Here is a 25,059-nt window from a genome sequence, read left to right on the forward strand (position 1 = left end):
TGGCAAAATGCAGCAGAGGTGGGTGTTGATTAGGATTTAATCAACGCGGCCAATATAAAATCACATCAGATAAAGAAGACATCTCTATGAAAATCATTAATCATCTCCTCTGTTTCCATTTATTTGATTTTAGTGATGAACACACACAGCAGTCATGTGATACACAGTTAAATAAGATTGGCTGAAATGATTATTAGATTTACATAGACATAGGTCATTATCAACGACGCTGTTCTTCAGCTTCAATTACACCATATCATTTGATGATTACTATCTTATAATCACACACGTACTAAAAAGAAGGAAAAAAAAGATTGGCTATAGAGATACTGATGGCCCTAAGATGTTTCTTATTGGAGCATCTTTGTTATCCAAGAATAAAGAGTAAATAAAAACAATCTTCAAGCCAAAATTAAAATTTAACAACAAGCTGTGCCATCAGAGAACAAGCTTATTATGTGCTACGGGGCTTAATACAAACATTTAATAGTCTTACTGTAGCAAACCGCATCCTGAAACAAAGCTGCCTGATGTTCTTTGTAGTTAAGCATCCTCACTACAGAGCTTGAAAATGCCCAGAGGCTCTGGCAGAAAACAGCAAACCCTTTGGTGGATGGATGCATTGGAGAGGTGATGGGGTCTAAACAAACATCGTACAGGAACTCAAAAGATATGGAAGTACAGGCTGAGAAGATCAAAGCCTTGGACAAGACGACATACTGTACTCCCCCTGCATATCCCTCTATCTCTGCATCGCACAGAGAAAAGATGAGGAGAAGCAGACTTTTCTTCTTCTTAACCCCCTGTTCCTCATAGCTCAAACACCTTTGAGATGCTGATAAATGTTCTGGCTGTTTCCTTAGAGGGATTTTTTTAAGGGAAACAGACATCTTCTGGTTAAAGTGATATTTCACCCAAAATCTGTAGGTGTAAAAACTGAAAGATTTGTAGATTTCACCAACAGCTGTGATCAGGTTGAATTCATGTCTGTTACAACAGATGCAACCTTGAAAAGATTTACCAACAAAAAAAAACAAATGCCCATCGAAAATTCCAAAACATGAGGTACTTCTCTGTCCATCTGGATGGTCAGTCTAATCCAAACAGTCATCGCTTTGGCAAAATATAGTTGGAGCCTCCATATTGCACCATTGCCATCTTCAAAGCTCCATGGTAGCATATTTGGCCATATGTCACAAAAAATTATGACTGTTTGGAACACACTGAGCATATGGCTGGACAACAGAGAAATGTTTTTTTTTTCCTTGGGACTATCTTAAAATTCCATTGCTGAAACTTACCACCTTTGCAATCCATTGAAACTAACACAGAACAATGAACAAATACCGTACAGACCACTGATTATTTCAAGTGACATTTAAAATACCAAGTAGGTTACACCTAACTGAAACAGAACTAAATCTAAATGTCAGCAGTGGCTGAAATACTGACTCACATAGTTTGAACCCAAGTAGAGGCTGAGAAAGAGCTTACAGTTAAACAAAAGATGGACTTGACTGATGCATTTTTGTTACACACCTACTGGCACTACACAGCACGTGAATCAATGACATATTGATAGAATGAGATGTACAAAGGTTTGAATAACCCAAAGACAAGTGTTATCTATTACTCAAACAGCATATGGCCAGGAAACCATGCTACTAGCATCCAATCCAGGCTAGAGGCCCAGATTGTGGGCAGATCCGTCACAATCAGACCCAAATGCCAGCGGCTGACAAAGCTTTTTTCCAGGTGCTTTAGGAAATCAATGTGATGAAAAGGTTCATTTCCCCGAAACCCTGGATAGCTCCTGCGTTGTTCATTCTGCTTAGGAGAAAGCATAAATCGGCACCCTGACCTTGTATATGCTACAGCCTTGCAGCATGGCAGCTTAATGTGCAGTACATCTCCTGTGATGGAGGCCTTACCAAGGCTGTCTCAAATCAGTAAAACTGACACCCCAGTTCCCCCTCAGGGCAAGGGATACTGTTGCTATGGCCCTTTGATGCAAAGTAATGTTTGCCTTGTTACCCTGACAGTCCTTTGCACCATCGACCATGTCAGTGGAAGACCAATTTGAGGTCTCTCAAGAGAACTGTAGTTTGTCAGATTCAGTTTTAACAACCTAGGTCAATGTTGTTGAAAGTTATCTGAATGTTCTATGTACAAGAACCTATTTTAACATGTAAAACAGCGGTTACAGCAACTTATTACAATATGATGCACTGTTTTGATGTGTAAGCTGACAGTCTGGTTTGTAGCTGCATTAGCTCTGTCCTCATAACTGGAGGCAGAGGAACTGAAAGTGCACTTTTCACATGGCATTCACTTCTGCACTCCACTGAGCAACAGACAGATGTTACCCAATATTTCTAATCCAAAATGATGAAGTATCTCCTGACAGTCCAGATAGAAAAGGACATTTTACATATATCCATTAGTCTTGGAAACAAGCTGATGGCTCTCGGGTTCAGCCAAAATATGTTACATCCGCAATGCCGAGTGTCCCCATTTGGCCATTTTTGCATGGCCTCTAAGCACTTTGAGCCAGTCCTGGAATGTGAAAGCACTAGCTGTCCTTCAGCGAGAACACAGGGTCCTGGCGTACCCCCCCTCGCTCTCAAGCCAGGGGCTCCACTCTTTGCAATTAGAGTGTGTTTGCTGCTGGCTGTGCTCACTCGGTGACTGTGTGGGCGATTCTGGATGTGTTCCAGGGCTAGTGGTGCAGGCAGGGGGCTCTTTCCCACCACACATGTGGCTGCAATTAAGAGAAGGAAAGGGCCTTGTTCCAGAGGGCCATTGTTACTGCCTGCGCTCTCAGAGATCCCACAGAGCAGATGCTACTCAAATTGGACTCATTTTCAGCCCATGAAGGAGGGAAGGAAAGAAGGAGGAATTCTCCCAGCAGCTACGCTATGGCCCCTCTTCAAGTGGTGAATAATGAGACCGAATATATTTTTGTCTGTCCATTTTTCAGCCCACTGACATAAGCTTGATTGTACACTGTGGGAATTTTTCTGCCTTTGAGTCCTTTTTTTCATGACTTCTCTAAATTTAATTTTCATTACAACAAGTGCCAGTGGGGTTACATAATTCTGTTGGTTTTCAAAGCAGTGTTACCCATTTCAGGGTTTGTAAAGACATATTACAGTACAACACATAACAATGACTTAGGCCCTGTTAAAGAATCTTAACATTTTTCATGTGGATCTCAACACCTCTACAGCAATTTAAATACAACATATTCTTCATTATTCTAAAGAGATAATATACATTATACATGAGAGTGCAGTGTGGCACAGAGCTTAGTATAGTACATACAAGAGAAGCTCTTCACATTAGTGATAATAGCTGAGTGTATAGTGCCATAATGGTAGATTCACATTTCAGTGAAGCAAGAGGTAACCCAGTACACTTAAAAGCCCATTAGTCCCTGAAGAAAGACATTAGCTGTGGCCAAGAGACCCCATCTACATTTTGTTGCCAGTAAAAAAACAGTCACTGAAAAGTAAACAAAACACTTGTAAGAACAATCTTGTGGCATGTGGAATTTTCCTCAGCATCCCTCCAGCATGAGATTCTTTTCCCAAGATATCTGAAGAAAATGTGGGAAAGTATGACCTGGCAAATCAATTTAATAAATCAACTTCATGGTGTGTTTACACACTTAAGTTCATTTTGTATATGACTTATTGCCTCTACACTTTCCTCTTTTCTGCATAACAATGATGCAATAACAAATGCCAAATAAAAACATGAAAACACAATAATAATAACAACAACAATAATAATACTAATAGTAATAATAACAATAATAATAATAATATTTCTATGGTAGCTCATGTCAGTTTTAAACTAGACAGATTTACACACAGCTATCTGACACCAGGCTCAGGTAAAGGTCCACTCCGCTTGCTTCCAACAGACCCTCCGTCAACTGTTGTGTGTTTACGAGAATGGACGTTAAAATGTGCTTTCACTGGTGCTCACTCCAGTAATTGCATCCTTGGTAATTATCCTTCATTCTCTCAAGCTAATGAATGTTTTAATGCTCACATTAGAGCATTCATTTAGCACATAACAGCATTTTGATTACTACAAGCCAATTAAGATCAATTTTGCTTTGTGACCTTTATGATCCAAGCTGAATGCCCCAATTAAATGTCATGAATGATGAACCATAAACTTCTGAGAGATTGAATTGAGATGAGGAAAAGTGCTGTACAAATTGCCACAGCATGTATGTATATGCTGTATAAGTCTCCATATCTCCCCTACAAACACATACTGTAGTTCAAATGAGCAACTTGTTATCTGCCTTTGACATGCAACCTGCAGTAGCTTCCCATTAATTGCATTATTCATATTCACCGTATCTGACAAAAGATTCTGCTTCCATCCTGCATGCCTCCAGGAATGTCATTACCATTCTCTACAGCATCACTACTTAGGTTTTATCCTTTCCCCACAGAAGCCAAAAGTGAAGTAAATCATAATGAAGACAGCAAAGGACAGTTCTGTTCTCGTTTGTCCTGCTCAGTAATAATAATTCACAACGCCAGCAACATAAAAAAGGGATAATTTTACAAAAGACATATGGTCCAAATCGATTTCTTCATCATGGCAGCTCACCACAGAACTGCTTCCTTCAACAGTCTCTCCTAATTGGTCTAATGTAAGAATGATGTGTTGGCCTGGCTATTAAGGAGATCTATCTCTGTTTTCTCAGGTCTGTGGCAGTAGAGCATAAGAATCTGCATGCTGGTCTTTGCCATAGTGTAGTCTGAAGCCTCTGAGGTGGCAACAATCAACCAAGACTCAGATATACATAATGGATGAGGAGCAGCGTGCCAAGGAGCCAGCTGGCATGATATAAGAGGAGGGCTGTGTTCAGCTTTAGACAAATGTGCAGAGACAGTCCAACCCATATGGATCGGCTTTGGGAATCCAGCAAGGTTAACACTCTCTTGGAGCTCCACAAGGTTTGACTGAGCCTCTTATGGGAGAGGATGAGATGGAGGTCCTTCTTATCGTTTACACTCTCACCAAAGATACATTAAGCTATTGAGCTGTTACCTGCACAGTATTTCCTTCCCACCTGCAACCACAGCTCTTATCCTAATTCCACGTCTGTGACGAGACATGACATTGCTGTGTAGACAAATTGTAGTCCACAACTTGTAGGACGCACTGCTGGGATTACCTTCCTACCTACCTGAGGACTCCCAATGGGTTTATAAAACTAATAGTGCACCATTGTGATCTCTCTGTTAATTCAATTGCAACATGCAACATAACAAGGTTAATTGGAGCAGTCTTGTCATTAACAGAGATTGTCCTTGCCAGAAAAAATGACAGCATCAGTTGTTTGTTCAAATGCTTTAAAGGACCTATGTAAATGCTTTTTGTGCTCAAGGGCAGCTAAGGTAAAATCATTGTGAAACTGTCTTTGACAGTAGAGACCGCAGTTCATATTCTGTCCCCTACCAATTGTCAACGTTTCTCTAACCGTGACCAATAACCTTACTGAGGTAGTTTAAGTGGTCCAAACTCAACCAATCATTTACCATGGAGGTGAAAGCTCAGAAAACACTGGAGTAGACTTAAGGTATTCTTTAAAATTCTGGAAAGACACAGAAATCCCTTTTCTCCTTGGCTGTAGTCTTTGGGGCTTTTTTCATTTTCTCATTTGTCAGACCTGAATTAAAATGGAACAAATTATAGTCAGGGCAAAGATCAGATTTTGTCTTACTTTACCCAGCAGCTGTCAAGCCCAATGGATATAATATGAACGTTCAGCTTCTTTACAGATGTTTCTCTTTACACCACTATAGCTGCTCAAAAGGATTTAAAAGGTCATTTTAATACTCTTTTCCTTCCTCACTATTTTATATCAAACTCCAAACACATCCAGACAAATGCCCTTATCTTTAATACCGAGCTTGTGGGAAAGAGGGAGAGTAGATTTTTTAAAAACAAGCCTCACAGAGCGTTTTGTCTAATTTAAGAAAGAACAGCAGATGTATTTTTATCATCATTACTTGTATGTGTTGAGCATCCGGAATCATGCATAAAAGCTGAATTTCCTCTGGATTACAAATGCACAATGACAAACTACTTTTGTGAAGAGAGAGTGGGGGAAACTTGCATGTGCATCAAATGGTAACATATGGCCATGCTGTCATGGACACCCAAGGGGATTGTAGTGAGCAGAGAGGTGGACAACAGAGACAACAGACAGAGAACAAGCACAGGGAAAAATGAAAGATTTATCTAAACAGCAGGTAAAAGAGATAGCAAAAATCCAAACACTGAGAACAAGAAAATGCAACATAGCTGCATTAATCTAATCTACTCACTGACAGCAGTCTATGACCAGCTGTTCATCAGAGGGAGAGAACAGCCTGCCTCAAGCTCAGCCAGTCTGCAGTTAGTTGTTGGACTGAAAGGTAGCATAAGGTTGAATCTAACATTTTTCATTGGCTTCTACAAGAAGGCACAACAAACGGGAGAAGAAGGACAGTTGCAGCCCTCTGCCAAGCAATTAACTGGTGATTTGGCACAGTAGAGATTTCTTCCCAGGTGTCCCACCCTCTTCTTCGCATGAAGCCCGTGTTGTTCCACGCCTCCCGTTTCTCCTGATGGCCTCACAGGCATCGTATTAGTTGTGCCAATAAAGCTTTTCATTTGGCTGTTTAAAAGGAGATGGAGAGGAAGTGTTCCCATACTTAGCCCTGGCAACCTCTGCTGAGTGGACTACATTCATTTTGTCATCCGTATTGCTCAGGAAAAGGATTCTGTCATGCAATATAAATGGCTGCCCAAGAAGGGCAAAGAGGCTCATACATATTGTGCTCTCCAAGCTCCCCTTACATGCTTGTAACAGCAGCATTTTGGATTTACATGTGGACAGAGATTATGGCTTTGTATTCACATGAGATCAGGAGGAGAACAAAACAGTTATGCGGCTTCATTTAGGCCAAATAAAATAATCAAAAGATAAGATCTGAACGTTCCATTATGTGTTACATCTCGTCAAAGTACAAAATAGGAAGGAAGATTTATGAGTCTTTTCTAATATAATTTGATGATTTTCAAAACTCTATCTATTAAAAAGCTGCCTTCTCTACACGAGAGAATACAAAAAAAATAACAATAAAAAAAATGGTTTTGGTTCAATGACTTTTGCTCGAATTCAAATCCTTTGGGCACATTAACACCATTCACACAAGAGTATCTATGCGAGATTTAGTTAACTTTCATTTAATTGTATTTGGAAGTAATTTCATCTAATAAAACACCTTAGACCTCATTACTAAATCCAATCACTTGCGAGGGAGAAAGTATTTTTTCAAACCAGACTGTGACTCTCATTCTGTTGGTTCACTCTGGCGTCTCTCTCTCCTATAAATTGTTATTCAAAGGGAAAGTTAATCTTCAATCACTGAACCAATGATATTGTATTAGCAGCTACAGCATAAATGAAATGGGTAATATGCTGTGAGAAACACTGAAAGATGAACACCCCCAACCCTTACAAGACCAGTCCACTGTTATACTCCCTTTCACCCCAATTCCAATTTATCAACTCCAGACTTTTGTCACCTTTAAATTGGATTTGGCTGGTGAGAGCACATTATAATTCATTCTGGCTCGGGCCTTGTTTCACAAGGTTGCAACAGTGTGCTTCCTTTTCAGGGACATACAAACAGCCATACAAATGTAGGGCAGCTAAAATGCTAATTAAACCCAATCATCTCACAATCCACAGGCGATACTGTGTTGTAAACAACACTGTCAGTGATTACAAAAGTTCAATTCAAAAATAGTCTATTTCTATTTAGTTGGTGCCCTGGGACATCAATGGAGACATAAATTCATTAAAAGTCTGCTTCGACATTACGTGTAATACACTTCCCTCTTATCCTGTCTTTTTCCTGTATTCAGTCAAATTGTGTGCTTGCAGGCAGGCAGGGACAATCTTGTACATTCCAAATTTGAAAAATTAATGAAGAAGACTCCTGTAGTAATGTAATCTGGCTAAGACATCTTTATCATATCTCATCACTTTATCATTAGGACCATTATCCTCAGGAATATTACTCACCTTTCTTGTCCCCAAAGAATAGGGTCTGTTGTGCAGGGTTTGACCACTGGAGGGAAGTGTTATCATTGTAATCCACACGACAGGTCATGTTGGCTGTGCCCCCCTCCACCACTGTCACATTCTGAGTTATGGGGAACTGACCTTGGCTACCTGTGGGATTATAAGACAGAGTTTGGGGTCATGGTCGTGACATGAATAGATTGCAGTTTCAGACTCAATGTTACTGTCTTTTCACTGAATCACATTAATGTAACATTCAGACTTGGCACTCTTCAAAGTTTATGTTCTGTCATGATATTGCACAATTACATTAATGTCTTCATTACATCACAGTAAACCAAAGATAGCGTAATGGAAGCCTGGTTGACATGGACTCCAGCCTTCGACAGCTGTTGGTGCTAGAGCAGTTTTTTTTTTTCAACGGTGGAGACAATGGTAGGTTTTACACTCCCAGAGCGCCTTCCTCGCTGCCTTATTGCAGGGCCCTAATTGGTAGCATGGCCTAATTAGAGGTAGTCATGTTCTGCTGTAGAGTCTAGAGCTGCAGCTGGGTGGTAAATTGACACATAATCCTAGACGCTGTGGGCCTTCGATCCGAGCGACTGCCTTGCCCTGAAACAGCCGCTCGTCACAGTGTGCAGAAGACATCCAAATGAGGCCTAATCACCCAGCCTTGCTGGATTTTACCTTCTTATTCCACATTTGTACTTGTCGTCTCAACAAAGTCCCCTAATTACATTGCAGAAGCATTTCTATCCTGCCTGTGTTTTATTGAACTCTGCCAAGCTTCAAAAACAGATGTCTAAAACCAATACTCTTTTGCGGGAAACTGAGAAGACAAAGTGTAGGCTAATATGAGCCTGACCAGCCTGGCCCCTTTAAGGATGACAACAGCAAACAACAACTGTGTTAGAGCTCTTGAGTTCATGCTTGAAGCTGAATGTGCTGTATTTGCCTGGGGCCATTTGGCTGTCCACAAGCTAATCTGTGCATGTTGTCTCTTGATTTCACAGGTCTGCTTTGTTTTCCTCTTGTAATGTGCCTGAATATGAAGGTGACATTGTCTCTGCCTCTCCCAGGTACAGTTCACCACAGGGACATTTCAACTAAGGGAGCAGCTGTCTGCCTCATTAGTCCAGCTCAAATGGGAGAGCAGAAAAGGTTGGGACAGCCAAAGGTCTGTGGACCTTCCTTGACCTCGAATGTCCTGATGGAGACCATTGTCAGCTAGAGGTGAAGGCAAGGCTGACTATAAATAGTAATGAGACAATATTTCCAACAGTGCACATTACTTATCTGCTCATTACACCCAATCACACAATATCACATCAACAAACACGTCATCATTTCATCATTACAATTCAAGTGCAGTTGGCTGGATGTCAATGGGTAGTCCAGCAAAATCAGCTATGCATGTCATTTTAAAAAGGCAAATGGAGGTGGATGCATTGTGTGTGGGGTACCATGTGGAGGTGTTGTTCCTGCATAACTTTCAGATTTTTTTGTCATATCATCTACACCACCATCTCTCCAGTATCTTTGCTGCCTGTCTCCAGTGTATACTGCTCACAATTCACAGAAATGCTATGAAAAAAAAAACAAAAGTCAAATCTAAACAGTAATGAATATAATTCTCAATCCCTCAAGTTCTAGTTGGGGTATATATGATTGCTCAGGCAAAAATCTGTTGTTGAAAATCCTTTTAATGATGCCTGCTAAGCCAATAAAGACATTTCACATAACCAGATGTATGGCCATGTCGTGAGCGTCATTTTAAAAGAAGCTCCAGTGCAGGATAGTGTGCACTGCAGCTATCTGGGCTTCACCTAATGCATTCATGAAATTCCACTGTCTTGACATTCCGTAGCAGTCTAGAGTGTGGCAAATGCTGTCCTTTCTGTGGAAACATAATCCCCAGCGCCAACTACAGACTGTTTTTTTTTTTTTTATTTTGAGATGGTGATTGGTGCTGTACTGTAGAAGTAAGGCCGACCACCCCCCAAACAATATTCTAGAGAGTCACTGAACCACAAACTGCTCCAAGGACGTTACTCTATGCCGTGCAACCCTCCACACTGACCTTGCTCTAAAGAGGTATACGTTCAGGTGTGTGTGTGGGGAGGGATATCCCAGAATATATTTAATTTGTGTGACTTGTGGCACATAGCACTTTACACTCTATCCCCTCTGTAATAAGGGGATAATAAATGGTTAATACATATTATACCAGTGTAATGCCATGATAATTACAAAGGTAACAGCCCAATAACATCCTGTTATTCACAAAGAGAATATCAGTAATAATTGGGTTTTACCTCTGTAACAGGGTTATATGGGTAAAAAGTCAAAAACATAAATGCAATAATCACAAAGAATCACTCAGTAATAATGTGACAACAATGGGTTAAAGGCTTTACACATCTATGCAGGTGATTTCAGTCATTTTGCTTGATTAGACCTCCTCTAAAAACCGTGTAGGCTTGTGCAGACTGTTTGAATGACATCTGTCTCGACCTTCTACAGGCATTTTGACACCTCACAGTAGCAAAAGCACAAGCGACAGTAATAAAATTAATGATGGTAGAATTTATAGCTGCTTCAGTTTCAGGGTCCTAGTGGTGTGCATGCTGGCTCACTGTCACTCTGTTGTGGCCTCATGGGGCACAAACAATTTTCTTTCACAATTAGTTGATCTATTGCTGAGAAACATCACCCCCTAATTACCTTGTTATAACTGAGCTGTAATATAAATGGCTAAGTTGCTAAGATGCAACACAATGTGCTTAACAAATGAACAACAAATTATTAAAAAAAAAAAAAGAGGCAATATCCAGGCAGATATTTGAAAACAGATTAAATTAGAAAAGTGCACTCAGTAGAGTGCCAAGCTCTGCCAGGCGCCTGCCTGGGCTGACCATAGCCTCTCCGGACAATTTTTGGAATTTCGGGTTACTCGCTGCAGCATGTTTCAGAAGCTAAAAGACACACACGCTTTGTCTATTTCTGATGGAGCCATGACGCACTGCACAGAGCAGATTGAGTAGTAAAAGGGACTGTATGTGAAATATAGATACAATATATGATTATGAGGATGAATGATTTTTTAATAACACAGCCTGAAATCTTTGATCCAAGTTGTGATCGTGAAGATAAAAACTGGAACCAATTCATCTTGTATCATGCCTAACTTTATTGCATTATAACATATCAGGTATACAATTAATTTTCAGATGCTCCAGTTCAAAATGAGACCAAACTTTTCAATGGACTTCAGTTTCTGAGCCACAACAAGGGCCATATTGGGGCCTGCAACAAACAGTAAGTCTTGTTATTTTTAGCTGTGCTGATTTCCATAAAACCTTTCGGCCCCTGCTGACAGATTAAGAGGAGTAAGGAGTCAGCAGTCAGTGACGGTATAAAAAAGTCAATAAAACAACTTTTTCAACAATTGTGAATCACTGCAACCACAGGAGGTCTTCAAGCATAAATAATAATAATAATAATAATAACAATAAAAGCTACTGCATGTTGGATTTAAGCATTTCTGACTTACAGTACACCAATTTTCACTTAGATTGCCTCATTTATCTACAAAACAAAAATTATGACATCACAATACAAAAACTTATCAACACTTGGTAGCTTTTACTTTAAATAACCAATAAATACTGTAGATACTAAAAAATACAATAAAAGCTTCTAGGTAAACGTGTAGATTATGTTGAGCCATGGCTGTGTTTTCCTATAAAAGCTAAGCTAGTGAAAGGGAACAAACAATACTGAGAGGAGTAATGGAGGTATGAAGGTTGTCTGCTCCACTGATGATCCAAGACGACTCAGTGAAGTGCAGTGATGAAATGAGGAATAAACCTGCACTTTTGCAATATGCCTTCGGGGAGGATAGGCCATCTCTTAAACACAAAGCATATCAGTTCTACAGACTAAAGGACTAGAATACTGGGCATTGCTGTATCCTTTTTCGAGCGCTTGGAAGTATTATACTGAATGAGAGGGAACTACTTATTTTCAGTCAAGGCCAGCTGCAGTTTGACAGCTTGCACATATTTACAGTAGACAGCATGCAACCTGCCTGCCATGACAGCGAATAGGTAAGGTGAGGATTGAGTAACCCGAGATATCTTGATGAAAGGAGCTGGCGCCCTCTGAAACATGAATACCATTAGCGTTTGCTTTTTTTCATGATGCAACTCTCCTCCTTTAATCCCTGATTATTATGAAGTGCTATCATAAAAGAAAAATTCAATATGTGATAAGTCACATCAGTGTGTCTGTCTCCTTCTTTCTCTTTCCAATCCAGCCTTTCTATAGCTTTCCAGAAAGGGAGGTTAGGATTAAAAACATGAAATCATGAACCCTGAACTGAAAATGAACTCATTTTTACATTAAAATTTAACTTAATCAATTAAAATCCAAGCTTTTTATTGTTTTGTTTTTGTGTGTATGTGCTTTTAATCAAAACATTTCCAACATCAGCCTGCTTATGGGCCTAAACCTTAAAGCTATAATTGGTCCCTTGGCAGTGCTTTCCCCTTTCACAATGTTTTTTTATGATGGTCACATGGATCTGAGAGTTGCTGGGCTTTCTTTCTTTTTTTCTTTTTTTTAGTGCTAAAGCAAAAAGCCCACTCCAGTGAAAGCTGAAACTGGCAATATCACCCTGAGCTGGAAGATTATGGTCCACATTCAGGTGGGCCACCAGCACACTGATCATCAGTCACAATGTCAGCACACACGAGATTAGTCAAGTTGTTTGTTGTGCTTCACACAGTCAGAATGCTGCTGACACATCTCCCCACTGTGACATTAACTTTCATATGGAATCAAGTGACACTGCCTCATGAATCAAATATTTACCTGCACAGTTGAAATTAGGTAGAAATGTAAATGGGCGATGGAGGATAGCATCTTCAGTGCAAACACCAATATTTGATGATTAGATTTTAAAGGAGAATCACAAAAACAGATGTCTGCTTAAACACAGACTAAGGTGTACATGTCTGCTCTTCATCTCTATACATTTTAGTGTGGGATGAGGTCTGTGAAGCAGGTGTAGAGTATAAATATGAATACAGATGTTCAGAATAGCTGGCTGTTGAGTGTGCATTAACGATAAACTATTTCATTTCATCTCAACCCGCCTCTCTTCATGCTGTTATCAGAATGCAGCTCAGACCGTAGCCTGATGGAATCTGAGTCTGACAATATTAGAAGCCAAGAATATGATACTTAGGTTATTGATTTTGAGAGTCTTGTGGGCTGGGTGTGTATCTAGAAAATGTGAATAGGGAGATAGAAATCTTTATGACTGTATTTAAAGGGAGGATTTCGAGAGTTAGCTGATGAATGCAAATGGAGAGCCTTATTATTATTATTGATGATGTGGAAATCTGTTGGTTCTGTTTTGATATGATTCTCAGCATGCTGGGCAACCACGCCTGAAAACTGGATCATGTATAACAACCATGTTGCATATATAATTTCACTGACTCATCTAATGACCACTGATCCAGGGCGTAAGGTGAAAAACACGAGGAACATCTCTGTTGAGGAGAACAGAGAGTTAGTGGAGGAAGAATGAGCCATACCACCCCAAAAGCCTTTCTCAGTTTCAGCTGACTGCACCAAATAATGGAAAGCAGTGCCTTGATGAATGGCTGGAGAGCAGTCAAGCACACCACTGCAGAATAAACTGTAAACTGCAGGCAGGATAAAAAGAAAACAAATAACTCAGAAAATAGTTCAAGAAATAGCCAATGCCTCCTTTCATTACGGAATAATAACAATTATTAATTTTCATATGAAATTAATTCCAGGCAGTTTATCAAACCACAAGTTCACCTCTGCGCCTGATTTTACGAGGGCTTCTTTGCAAATAGAGATGTTGGAGGTGCAGAGTTCCCTTCTGCATGCGAATGAGTCATGGCAACTTCATACACTGCCTACTAATGACAATATTCCATTATAGTAACATGTCTTTAGCAATTAAATACTTATCCATACTGAAAACTGAATGTCTGAAAGTGATTTGTTGGTGTTTTAATGTTAAAACTGCCTGTACTCTAACGTCTGCAATAGTCCAGTCAATGATTCCATACGATAGTTTAATTAAATAGCTGTTAAGGATAAAACGATTTTAAAAAAAAATTTCTGAATGGTTACTATTACCATTTCAAATTTTAATTAGTAATAAAATCAAATGAACTTCTTTCAGACGCCCAGACAGAGGTGTAGTATGCAATGTGGGTTTATTTTGCTATTCCCTTGTTTGCAAAGTTGGTATGCAGTAAGTAAACCCAGTAATGCTACTAGGCTATTGTCTTCAACCACAGTGACACAGACACTTGAAGCACTTTAAAGACAGGCTATCTTTAATAATAATGCAAATTTGAAAGGATTTTCATATATTTACAGGTATTGGTTGTGTTAGTTTTTTTTTGACTGTTTATGTAAACAAACATTGCACAGATCTGTGAATTTCATTTGTGGTTTTTAATATAAAACTTGGTGATCTGATTTAAGCGTATGAATCAGTACTTTTTGGAAATTTTCACAAAACTGTGATAATATGGATAATTGTGATCATTTAGGTCAGTATGGTTGTTATATGAAATTTTCATACTATTTCATCCCCAATTGCTGTGTAACAGAAATGCACACATTTGCACATATTTTCCCCGATAATCAAGACTAAATTGTTGACGTCACAATTTAGGCAATACCTACAAAAATGATTAAATTAAGTGTTATTTGAGGTATGCCATTAAAACGTAATTGTAAAATAAAAAAATATAATTACTTTATTTTACTCAATTTTCCATTTTTGGACAGAAATTAATATTAATCTTGAATATCAGACAACAAGTATGTCAAATATGTTGTTATTTACATGGCATTCTACTAATGATCCCTAAGTATATAGATAAAAAAATGTTGAAAAAGAAAAATATATTTTTTAACAAAGAAATTAATCTTCATTTCATGTACACAGTAAATGCTGTGAAGCTGAAAACCAAAAGTTTGGAGAAGAAAATCAAATATCTTTCATTAATACTCATGAGGTATTTAAATAGACAATATACTCTTGAGATCATAGTAATTAATCACTACAATTGCTGTGACTTGACAAAATTGTAATTAATTGGCTAACTCTAAACTGTGTGGCCTATTTGCCAGCATGTTGAGAGAAAGCGAAGTTGAACATCCACAGTGTATAAATATTCCATTTAATTAAAACTTGAGGCCTCTTGTGGTGTGCATTCCTTGGTGGAGAGAACAAGAAATAATAGAGCTTGCCATCTCCCATGTGAGACAAATACAGACAGCTCTCAGTTCCAACTCAGTGTGAAGTTTTGTAAAAGCGTGACTTACATTATGCTCTCAACATCGTGTTGGATTCCCAGTGTTACTCCTCTTTTACTTGTGTTGGAATAACTTAACCTCACTTGGCTCTTTCACTTTCTCCACAAGAACTAATAGACACTTTCACATGTGACTCATCTGCCAGTTCAGCAGACATTATACCTACTAAATTCTCAAGAGGTCACATAGGTTGTAAAAGCAACTTCATTCTCTGCTGTAAATAACTCCAGGACTAATGGTTGTGTCCCATATTTTATAATCCGGTAAAGCCTCCTCCGGAGAAACCCAACCTTGATACAACCTCCAATACTACGGAAACACATAGGTCTTTTCAAATTTCAATAAGCACTGAAAATATCCCACTCTAATGTATGAATGATTTTACATGAGAGCGCATACAGATGAAAAGTGGACTTCTCTGGGAATACTTCAAATAGTTATGAAACAAAAATGTTTGAGTTTTCTATTTGTGACCTGGATTCTTTCACCTCTTTAGTTAGATGTGGTACACCAAGGCTTCATTCCAGGACCACTTTTATTGTGATTACATTATGCGGTACACTCATACCAGCCTTGTCTCTTAGAAATCATGTTATATACAACTCATTTGAAACAGCAAATATGTTTTGCGGGAAACATAATGCTAAGCAAATGATGTTTTTTATTAACATAATGAGAAATTGTTGCTAATTAACATATCTGGCAAGTTGCAAAAATGTTGATACTAAACATAAAAGGTAAATGTTGACTGACAACGTGTTTCAGTTGTTTTCTCACAATACGCTATCCACTCCTAGTGACTACAGCATTATGTTTTTGTTTCTACCTTTTTTTAAATTAACATTTTACCCAAATCATGATCTTTCCCTGACCTTAACCAATGTGCTTTTGTTGCCCAAACCGCAGAACCTGGGGTTCTGGTGTCAAGGGCGTACACTTGGTATGCCCACCATCCTCCCCAACCACTTCCTTCTAAAGCCTAGGAGGTGCAAGAATGCATGTGTTTCATTACCTCTTCTTCAAACATAATCCAGGCAGCGATTACCTTGCCACAATAACGTAATTAAGAAAGCAGTTTAGTAACATACTTAGAAGTGCCTTTGCTAAATTCAGATGCGGAGTTGCTCCTTTAGCAATAGAAACTGGTAGATATACGAACACCCCAGTGGATAGACGCTACTGTACTTTATGTATTAATGGTTCCATTGAATCAGAGGCCCATGTTCTTTTACACTGTGACATTTATGTGGACATTTGCGCTGAACTATTTAGTACACTTTCTAAGTATATTGTTAATTTTAATGATCTTGATGATACAAATAAATTGTGTGTAATTTTAGCAGGTAAACATTGCATCAATGAATGTGCCAAAGCCTGCCACCTCATCCTTAACAGAAGATTGCCTTTCATGAGTTCCAATTTATAAAACAACTGTTTTATGTTTTGTTTTCATGGTACCATAGTGTACGTTTTTATAATCTTTTTCATGATGTTTTAGTTGGTGTCTCACAACTCTTTTTTGAGTGGTCCCCAACACTTTTAATTTTGTCAAGGGGGAGGGGGGGTAAATTGTATTGAATACTGTATTTTTATAAACATATTCCCTCTGTACCCTCATGTATTTTTAATGTGTGTTGTGGAGTGACACCGAAATAAAGTTTATCTATCTATCTATCTACAAATGTATTTTCCAGGAGAGAGGTCATGGTCATACTGAAGTTTGTTTACAGTTTTACATTAGTGATAAGAAGCTACTGTATGTCAGTAAAACCAAGTTGGCTGTTATATGCACCCTGTTGAGCTGTTGTCCTGGACAACACATCTGAGATTATTCTGCCATTAAACTTTGACAAAGATGAATTTCCTGTCATTTCAACTGAATGCTTTTCAAAACAAATTATGACCTTCAATATAACTTTAAATATTGGGTGACATTCCTAATTATGGTCCAGTGAACAAGGGAATCCTGCCAAAATGAAATGGCACTACTAATGCATGCTATAGAGTCATAAATTGATATATTGTTGTCTAATAACTGCCATGCCTTTTATTCAGGATAGAGATTGTTGTACGCTGTAGAGATCCTAAAGCCCCTTAAGGAAAATTTGTGATTGGGGTAAATGAAGTTGAGTTCTTTATCAGTTTTAGAAAACAAGCAGACAATCAGTATAACATCCAGCCAGGCTTTTGGTCAAGAGAGGTAGCCGTGTTACACCCACTTTGGCAACCATTTTTAAATGATGTCAAGATTTTATTGATAACTTTTATGGTTTGTCAAGGCCTTGCCCTCAGCTATGTCTCTGACCTCTTGGCCCTTCATGAGTCAGGGTGCAGCTTCAACACCACAGGCAGGGCTTTTGGCAGTTGCTAAGTCTAGGCTCAAGATGAAAGATGGCCGGATTTCACTATCACGACACCTAGTCTGTGAAATGTCCTGCCAGACAAGCTCAGACTGCTAAATCAGCATCATCCTTTAAAATCACCTCTAACATCCAATCTGAACAAAGAGGCCTTTTCAAATTCTAATTGTTTTAATTGCTTGTTTGGCAGCCACTTTATAACCTGTTAGCAGAAATAGTGGTAATATCATCAGCAGCAATATTTTAAGTATCTGTGAATACTTTTTTCTAATGCTGTTGCTAGAACAAAAAGCCTGTTACACAAAGTACAAAATGTGGTAAAAGCAACAGTGTGAAGTAGAGTAGGTCTACTATAGCCACTCTGACAATTGCAGATATGTCAAGGGAAATAATTGCTGATTAATGCATTAATTCAGTTTTTCTTTGATAATTGTGTCTTAGTATTTCCAGTAAGGTTATTGAAGAGGGACATGAGAGCAGAATAAAGGGAACTGTGAAAATTTAGCATGAGACAAATCAAAATCTGTGAAGCCAGTGTATAAGTGGCTTCCAAAATGTGCTCAGTTGTCTACTTCTAACCACCATACCAGCACATTTCAGGATGTTTTAATCTTTTATACCCTCACACTGCTGCAAACAACAGTATTCTGTAGTTATAATGAAATCCAGGTGAATCTGTTCCAATCAAACTGCCTCTGTGATAAAATCCTTTTTATTTTGGCAACTTGGGAGCTGTAAAAGTGGAAAGGTGCTGGGTTTAACCGGCAAACATTGGTGTAAGGGGACGAAACTACACACAATACACAAAACATTTCTTTCTGTTGGAAGAAAATCTAACTTTACACAGTTCTTTAGTTCAACTTCAAGTTGAAGCAAGTTTGAATCTGATCAAAGACAAATTCACAACAGCAGCATGAACTGAAAACTGAGGGCTTCTCATTTTTCACTGCACAGTTTAGTTGGGCTTCACAATTAATTGAAATATTATCAAAATCACAATATGGCTATGTACAATATCCTGATAGCAGAAGCTGCATTTTATTTTTATGATGAGGATAAATGTGTCACAACATATTATTAAAAATGAAGCATTGCGGTACTACAGAGATGCCAACAACATAAACGACAAATCATACCAAACATAAGACTAAAATCGCAACTCATATCACAATTGCAATATTTGCCAAAGTAATCGCAATATGATTTGTTTTTATGCAGCCCTAAAATCCAAGACAGTCTACTTAGGACACATCACTTAGTGATGCATAGTCGATTTATTAACGTAATGAAAGCATACTTCTTAGTGGGGCAGGGCAATTAATCGAAAATTATTCGAAACTGACATTCAGAACCTCTAACCAACGCAATCTTGCCCATGTCAATAATTTCAGTTGTGTTTTTTTAACATTCTGTGAATACCCTCCCCACTGTGTGTTTGTTCATGTAGTGTCCCCTTGAAAATGTACAACTGCGTGTGTAGTCACGTGATTCCGCCCTGTCCAGTCTGCAAACTGGAAGCAACATGGAGCAGAACTCAAACACCAAGCTAACTGAGCAACTTGAGCAGCTTGTACAAAGAAAAATGCCATGTCCGTCCTTTGGACAAATTTTGGCTTTCGTAAAAATGACACACAACAGAAAGAAATCAAATGTAAACACTGCGAAAAAGCTGTTTCAGTGACCAAAGGTAATACCTCTAATCTGTTTCAGCACTTGGAGTTCAACTACGTTACCGAATATGAACAGTGCACAGCTTAAGAAAAGAAAGACTGACAAGCACCTAGCAACAAGTGCCTCCACAAAGCAGCTCTCGACAACACAAGCATTTACAAAGGCTATAAAATATTCAAAACATTGAAAATACCAAAGATATTCAATAAATAACCATTACCAGTTTATCTGTGTTTGTTTCCTTCAATTATTTTAAAATCACAAGATAAGATATATACTCTTTCATTAAAAAAATATCCCAGCTTCAATAGTTGCACATATTTGTAGTACAAACCTTGTCAGTAAACTATGAGGGCGAAAACAAAATAATCATTCAGTAACCATAATCAAGGCAAAATGTTCAATTAATCGTGATGTTGCTTTGAGGTCATATCACCCAACCCTACTTCTTAGTACTGTATATCATCATGCTTATAGTTCGGCGTGGTTGAAAAAAACATATCTTTATGTTAATAGTGCCACGGCACTGGTTTTAGTTTTCCCCTCGACCTTGGAATCTGTCTCCACCAAGTTGACTGATGGAAACGGAGCGTAACAAGTTGACAATTCTGTCTGATATCAGGCAAGTTTTCCCCTGGACTGAAGAGCTGATGTTTCTGTTAGCCCAAATGCTTTCTAATTCTACAAGCAGGGCAGCTTTAAAATTATACGTTTAAATACAGTGTGTTCTTGTAAATAACCGTATTTATTTTTTGGTATGAAAGTAGAGATCACTGCTGATTTGGCACCATTTCAATAAGGCCTTTGTACAGTATGTACTACATGTTAATACATTTTAGTTACTGAAGGTAGTGCTGCACTTTTTCTCTCAATGGTTGTTTTCCCGTATTTTAAATTTTATTGTGTGAAATAAATAAAACCAACACTTCCAAGGACTCTCTTGGCATTATACATCACTAGATGGAAATGAGGTTAAAATATATCACTTGATATGAACTTGCTAGGTCAAGTACGTGTGTACTTTGCTCTGTAGCACTCTTTTGTTTCTTTGAACTTCACAATTACTCACTGACATGAAATTAAAAAAAATGAACAAATCTACAGCAGATCCCCTGAGCCCTACACTTTGATTCATCATTATTAATAGGGCACTGTCAGACGTGTGTAACCACAGAGCCAGGCTGAATTCAACAGTGATAGTCTCAGTTTGTTCCTACAGTATTTTAAAGACTGTTAATATGACTGTCAGCTTTTGTTTGTGTCATAAATGAATTAATGTGACTTGTGTGATTCCTCTCTTACGAAAATACACACCTTAAAGCTGGGTGATACATTGGTGGAGAGGACAATCTGTACACATTCAAGATAACTAGTAAAGGTTTAATCACAAAAGGATGAAAACTGAGTAGGTGTCAACCCTTGCAGGAGCAGTGTGTAGTGTAGTGGCATTTAGTGGCATCTAGTGGTGACGACTGCAGACTGCAACCAGCTGAAACTTCACTCATGTGGCAAGGATAAACTCCCAGTTAGGATTCCTTCAGTGTTTATTTTTAGGAGGCTTTTACCGGGAGCCAAATTATCTGCAGAGGTCTCTTCCTCTCCAAAACAAAGGGACCAGATTATATGATTAAAACCCCAAAACTTTAAAACCCTAAAAAACACGGCATATAACAAAGAGTTTCTCCGACGCTGTTTGGATTGTTGCAGAAGCCTAAAGCGACCAGCTCTCTGATAACTTAAGATCCAGATGTGCAGGCTGTTTTTACTGGAAGCCAAATCATTTGCAGAGGTCTCTCCCTCTCCAAAATGAACCCACTGTTTAAACTGGTTAAAACACTACATAAAGTAGTTTTACATAAAAAAAAATCAGTGTTTTACCAACACTGCTTGGTTCGTCATGGAGGGGCTGCTAACACCGGTGGCTGATGCGAAAATGTGCATCATCCTATCTAGAGCCAGTGTTTATTTTTTCCAACCCGGGCTACTATAGAAACATAGCGGTGCAACATGGCGATCTCTGTGGACAAGGTTCTACTCCCTGTGTAGATGTAAATGGCTCATTCTAAGGTAACAAAAACACAACAACTATACACAAAAGAAAACATACTTATTATGACATATTCCAATATATCCCCCTGAATCCTACACACTGGACCTTTAACTTGATGCTGCAGTTCTGACAGACCCATAATCAAGCCTGAGAGTGTCTGTCTCAGGCTGTCCAGATAATGGCTGCCTGTCACATGATTCTCCACGGTCGTATTGATATTATTGCTTACTATACCATTTATGTGGTCGTCTGCCAAACCTAACAAGACTTCTCCTTCAAACAGAGTGAAGTGGATTAGATTAATACAGACCCTTCTTTGGAGTAATACTGAAAATGAATACGCACAACCCTCAATACTAATTAAACCAGTTCACACAATAGTTCGAGGAATCTTCTAAACTAAGCCATCTCTACTCTTCTAATCCACTAAAATACATCCATTTTGAGTTTGTCATTAAAGAATTCTTAGTGTCTAATTCTTGTCTTACTTTAATATGTAAATAATAATGTATATTTGACAAAATGTCAAATGTCAGCTTCTGTTATTAACGGCAGCTCTGCCTCTAGCTTATCTCCTGGTTAGGAACAGATAGCAAAACTGAATTTTTCTGCACATTAATATTCCATACTGTATGTTACTGGAGTGCACCAACACTCTCTTTGAAGCATATCATGTAAACAACATGTTCCATTCACCAGAGTCCAAATAAGAACACTTCTGTAAATTCTGTTGCCAGTATGCAGAATACTAATGCATGCAAACCCCTTATGTGGTTACTGTCTTTTGCAATTTTAAATTGTCTTGAGATTGCAACAGCTTTGTTAGTAGCTGGTACTAATTGCTTATTTATTTAGGGCATATGATAGAAATTTTAAAACAAGTGAGTAGAGCAAGTGAGAAAATTGAATGTGAAAATATCTCAACTAAAACATAAAAAGCTAAGTACAGAATATAAACTATATCCATGCATAAAGGCACATTCAAAAATAGTATATAGAGAGATGCAAACAGCATGATTAATCTGACCAAATTGTCATTTAAATAATATTTTAATATAATATTTTTGCTGGCACATGTATTAAGGACCTTAGATTATACGTGTTGATAAAGGAAATACTTTGAAAGTGAATGGTTATAAAAAAAAAATAAGACAGGTAGCTTTCTTTCATCAATTGGGCCATAACATAACCCCATCATATCTGATTGTTTTCACCCCAAGTGACCCCCTCTAAAGAGTCTTATGAAGAAAAACATGGGGAAACTTATTTCATGTAATTTTTTTCTATAATGACTGAAAGGTCATATCTGTCACCAAACAATCATTTACCCTGACAGCGTAATTTAAGCCCTATTGGTTTAACTCAACAGAAACACTTCTTATGTTTATGGCAAACCTGCTGATGTGAGGCACTCAATAAGCTGTGCCATTTTAAAAGCTATCAGCCGAGTTGATTGGAGAGATTTAAACAACTATTTAAGGGCAGCAGCTAATTAGCACTAAATCTAGATCTGATCCATTAACTGAAGCTAATCTTTAAATTACCTGTCCAAAGTGATCCATGTTAGAAAACTGTACAACTACTCGTTCGAACTTAGTCAGCTTTAGATAATGTCACAATTTAAAATCAGCAGGGAATATTTGAAATCTTACCATATAGGCCTTCCAATATGCAATTCATTTAGTCATAGAAAATCCATATGTAATTATGGTAAAAGCAAAGGCTGTGATTACTTTTGTCCAGATTAGTAATGTACTCCACGTCACTCTCTTTTGCACCCCATTTGCATCGGGCAATAAAGTACAAATGCAACAAGGCCAAAAGAGACAATATATGTGCAAGTCACTGGTGAACAGAAATTTTGATTCAGATGCAATCCAACTGCAGTCTGTATGTCAGCTGCTGTTTTCATTCCAGGTGCAAATGGCTCCTGGTGCAAAATCTAATATGAATCTTTCTCGCATTAAATGTGTTTGTGTGAAATCTTATCAAGACACATTCAGCTGTGTGCATCTTGTATCTGCACCATTATTTTATTGGTTTTCTACATTGCTTCCATCAGCTGTGGACAAGAGCAGTTCACTGCAGATCAGACAGGCACAATGCACATGTTGCGATGACCCACCACACGACAACTGTCTATCAGCTCTGCATTGTATTCATAGTCTGCACCGATAGTGTGATCTTAAATGATGCAGTCAGCTGATTGAGCTGTTACAGAGTCCGATGAAGCCTGTTGGAGAGGAAATAACCAAGACGGAGTGAGCTGTCTGTCAGCTTTACCCTCCATCAAAAAGGACATTTGGCGCCTGTTACTGAGTAGCACCTGAGCAAAAGTGAACCTCCCTCGACTCAGAGGTTGTACTGAGCGCCGTCCTCCCCTGTGATTTGCCACAGTGGGGGACACAGGGGGAAGGTAGGGGGTGGACAATCCACAGAACTGGCAATAAATATCCCAGCTGGGGGAAACTCTTAGCAGTGTTTTTTTTCTGCTGTGCAGGAGGAGGAAAGTGGCAATACATCAGCTTCAGAAAGTGGGTCAGAAATACTGTACTGTCTCCAGGTGAAACAGGAAATTACACATTTAACTGGTGTTACTTACATGACTGTACATGTGATATGCCTCAAATGAACTTTGGGATTTTGTGTTATTGTGAAATCCTGGTGCGCGTAAGCATTCTGCTGAGAACAAATGGCAACACTGAGACAACAAGAAATGACCTCACAGTGATCAACCCAACTCCTGAAGACTGTTAACAGACAGGTACATGCTTTATTTAATGAGAATTCAGTGTGGCATAAGCTTGACTGTGGTTTACGGACCATATTATTAATCTTTTTTCCAAGTATGGATTTCCTTTAAACTGTTGAGGAGCCAAGAGGTAAGACTGCAAGACTAGTTACCACAAGCCTTTCCAATATTTTTTACAGAGACTACTCTGTGACAGACATACAATCATGTTCCATTTCCACAAAGCCCACTGAATATTGCAATCAGATATATATTGCTCTTTTAGATGTTCAATTAAACCTTACCACACTGAGAATCCTTGCCATGTCTTCTTTAAATGTAACCTCCATCATAAATGCTGTTAAATTCACATTCAACCTGCCCGAATATGCCCTTCATAATGGTTACGTAAGAGTTGCTGCATTTTTCTCCCATTTGAAAAAAAAATAAAATAAAAAAAAAAGCAGAAAAAAGCAGAAAAACACAAGTTTGGGATGGCCATGAAATGTTCTCTCATGAAGCTGTTTACCTTCAATTTACTCTCTTTAGACAGTGTCTATACTTTAATAAATGGTTGTCCTTTTCACTGCACTGGCGCTGGTCAAAGCATTGCTTTATGCGCTCAGGTGAGTCCTCAGAGAGCAAATAAATCTATTTGTAAGGTCTCGCGAAATAAAACCAGAGGCATGTTTTCCATTATAATGGCAACTGCCAGGATGATCTTTCTTCCTAGCGTCTAGGCTTTACTTTTACAGTT

General features: G+C 38.5%; 1 protein-coding gene across 4 annotated transcripts in view; it reads right to left on the bottom strand.

Annotated features, from left to right (window-relative positions):
• LOC126408840 (cell adhesion molecule 2-like) overlaps window positions 1–25,059 on the bottom strand; it is a 162,129-nt gene that overhangs the window by 23,836 nt on the left and 113,234 nt on the right. For all 4 annotated transcript variants that reach the window (XM_050074567.1, XM_050074575.1, XM_050074585.1 and 1 more), the window contains exon 3: window positions 8,111–8,260. In XM_050074567.1, coding sequence (XP_049930524.1) covers window positions 8,111–8,260 — 150 coding nt within the window. The remainder of the gene's footprint in view (window positions 1–8,110; window positions 8,261–25,059) is intronic.

This window comes from Epinephelus moara, chromosome 2, assembly GCF_006386435.1.
Source record: "Epinephelus moara isolate mb chromosome 2, YSFRI_EMoa_1.0, whole genome shotgun sequence".
NCBI lineage: Eukaryota > Metazoa > Chordata > Actinopteri > Perciformes > Serranidae > Epinephelus > Epinephelus moara.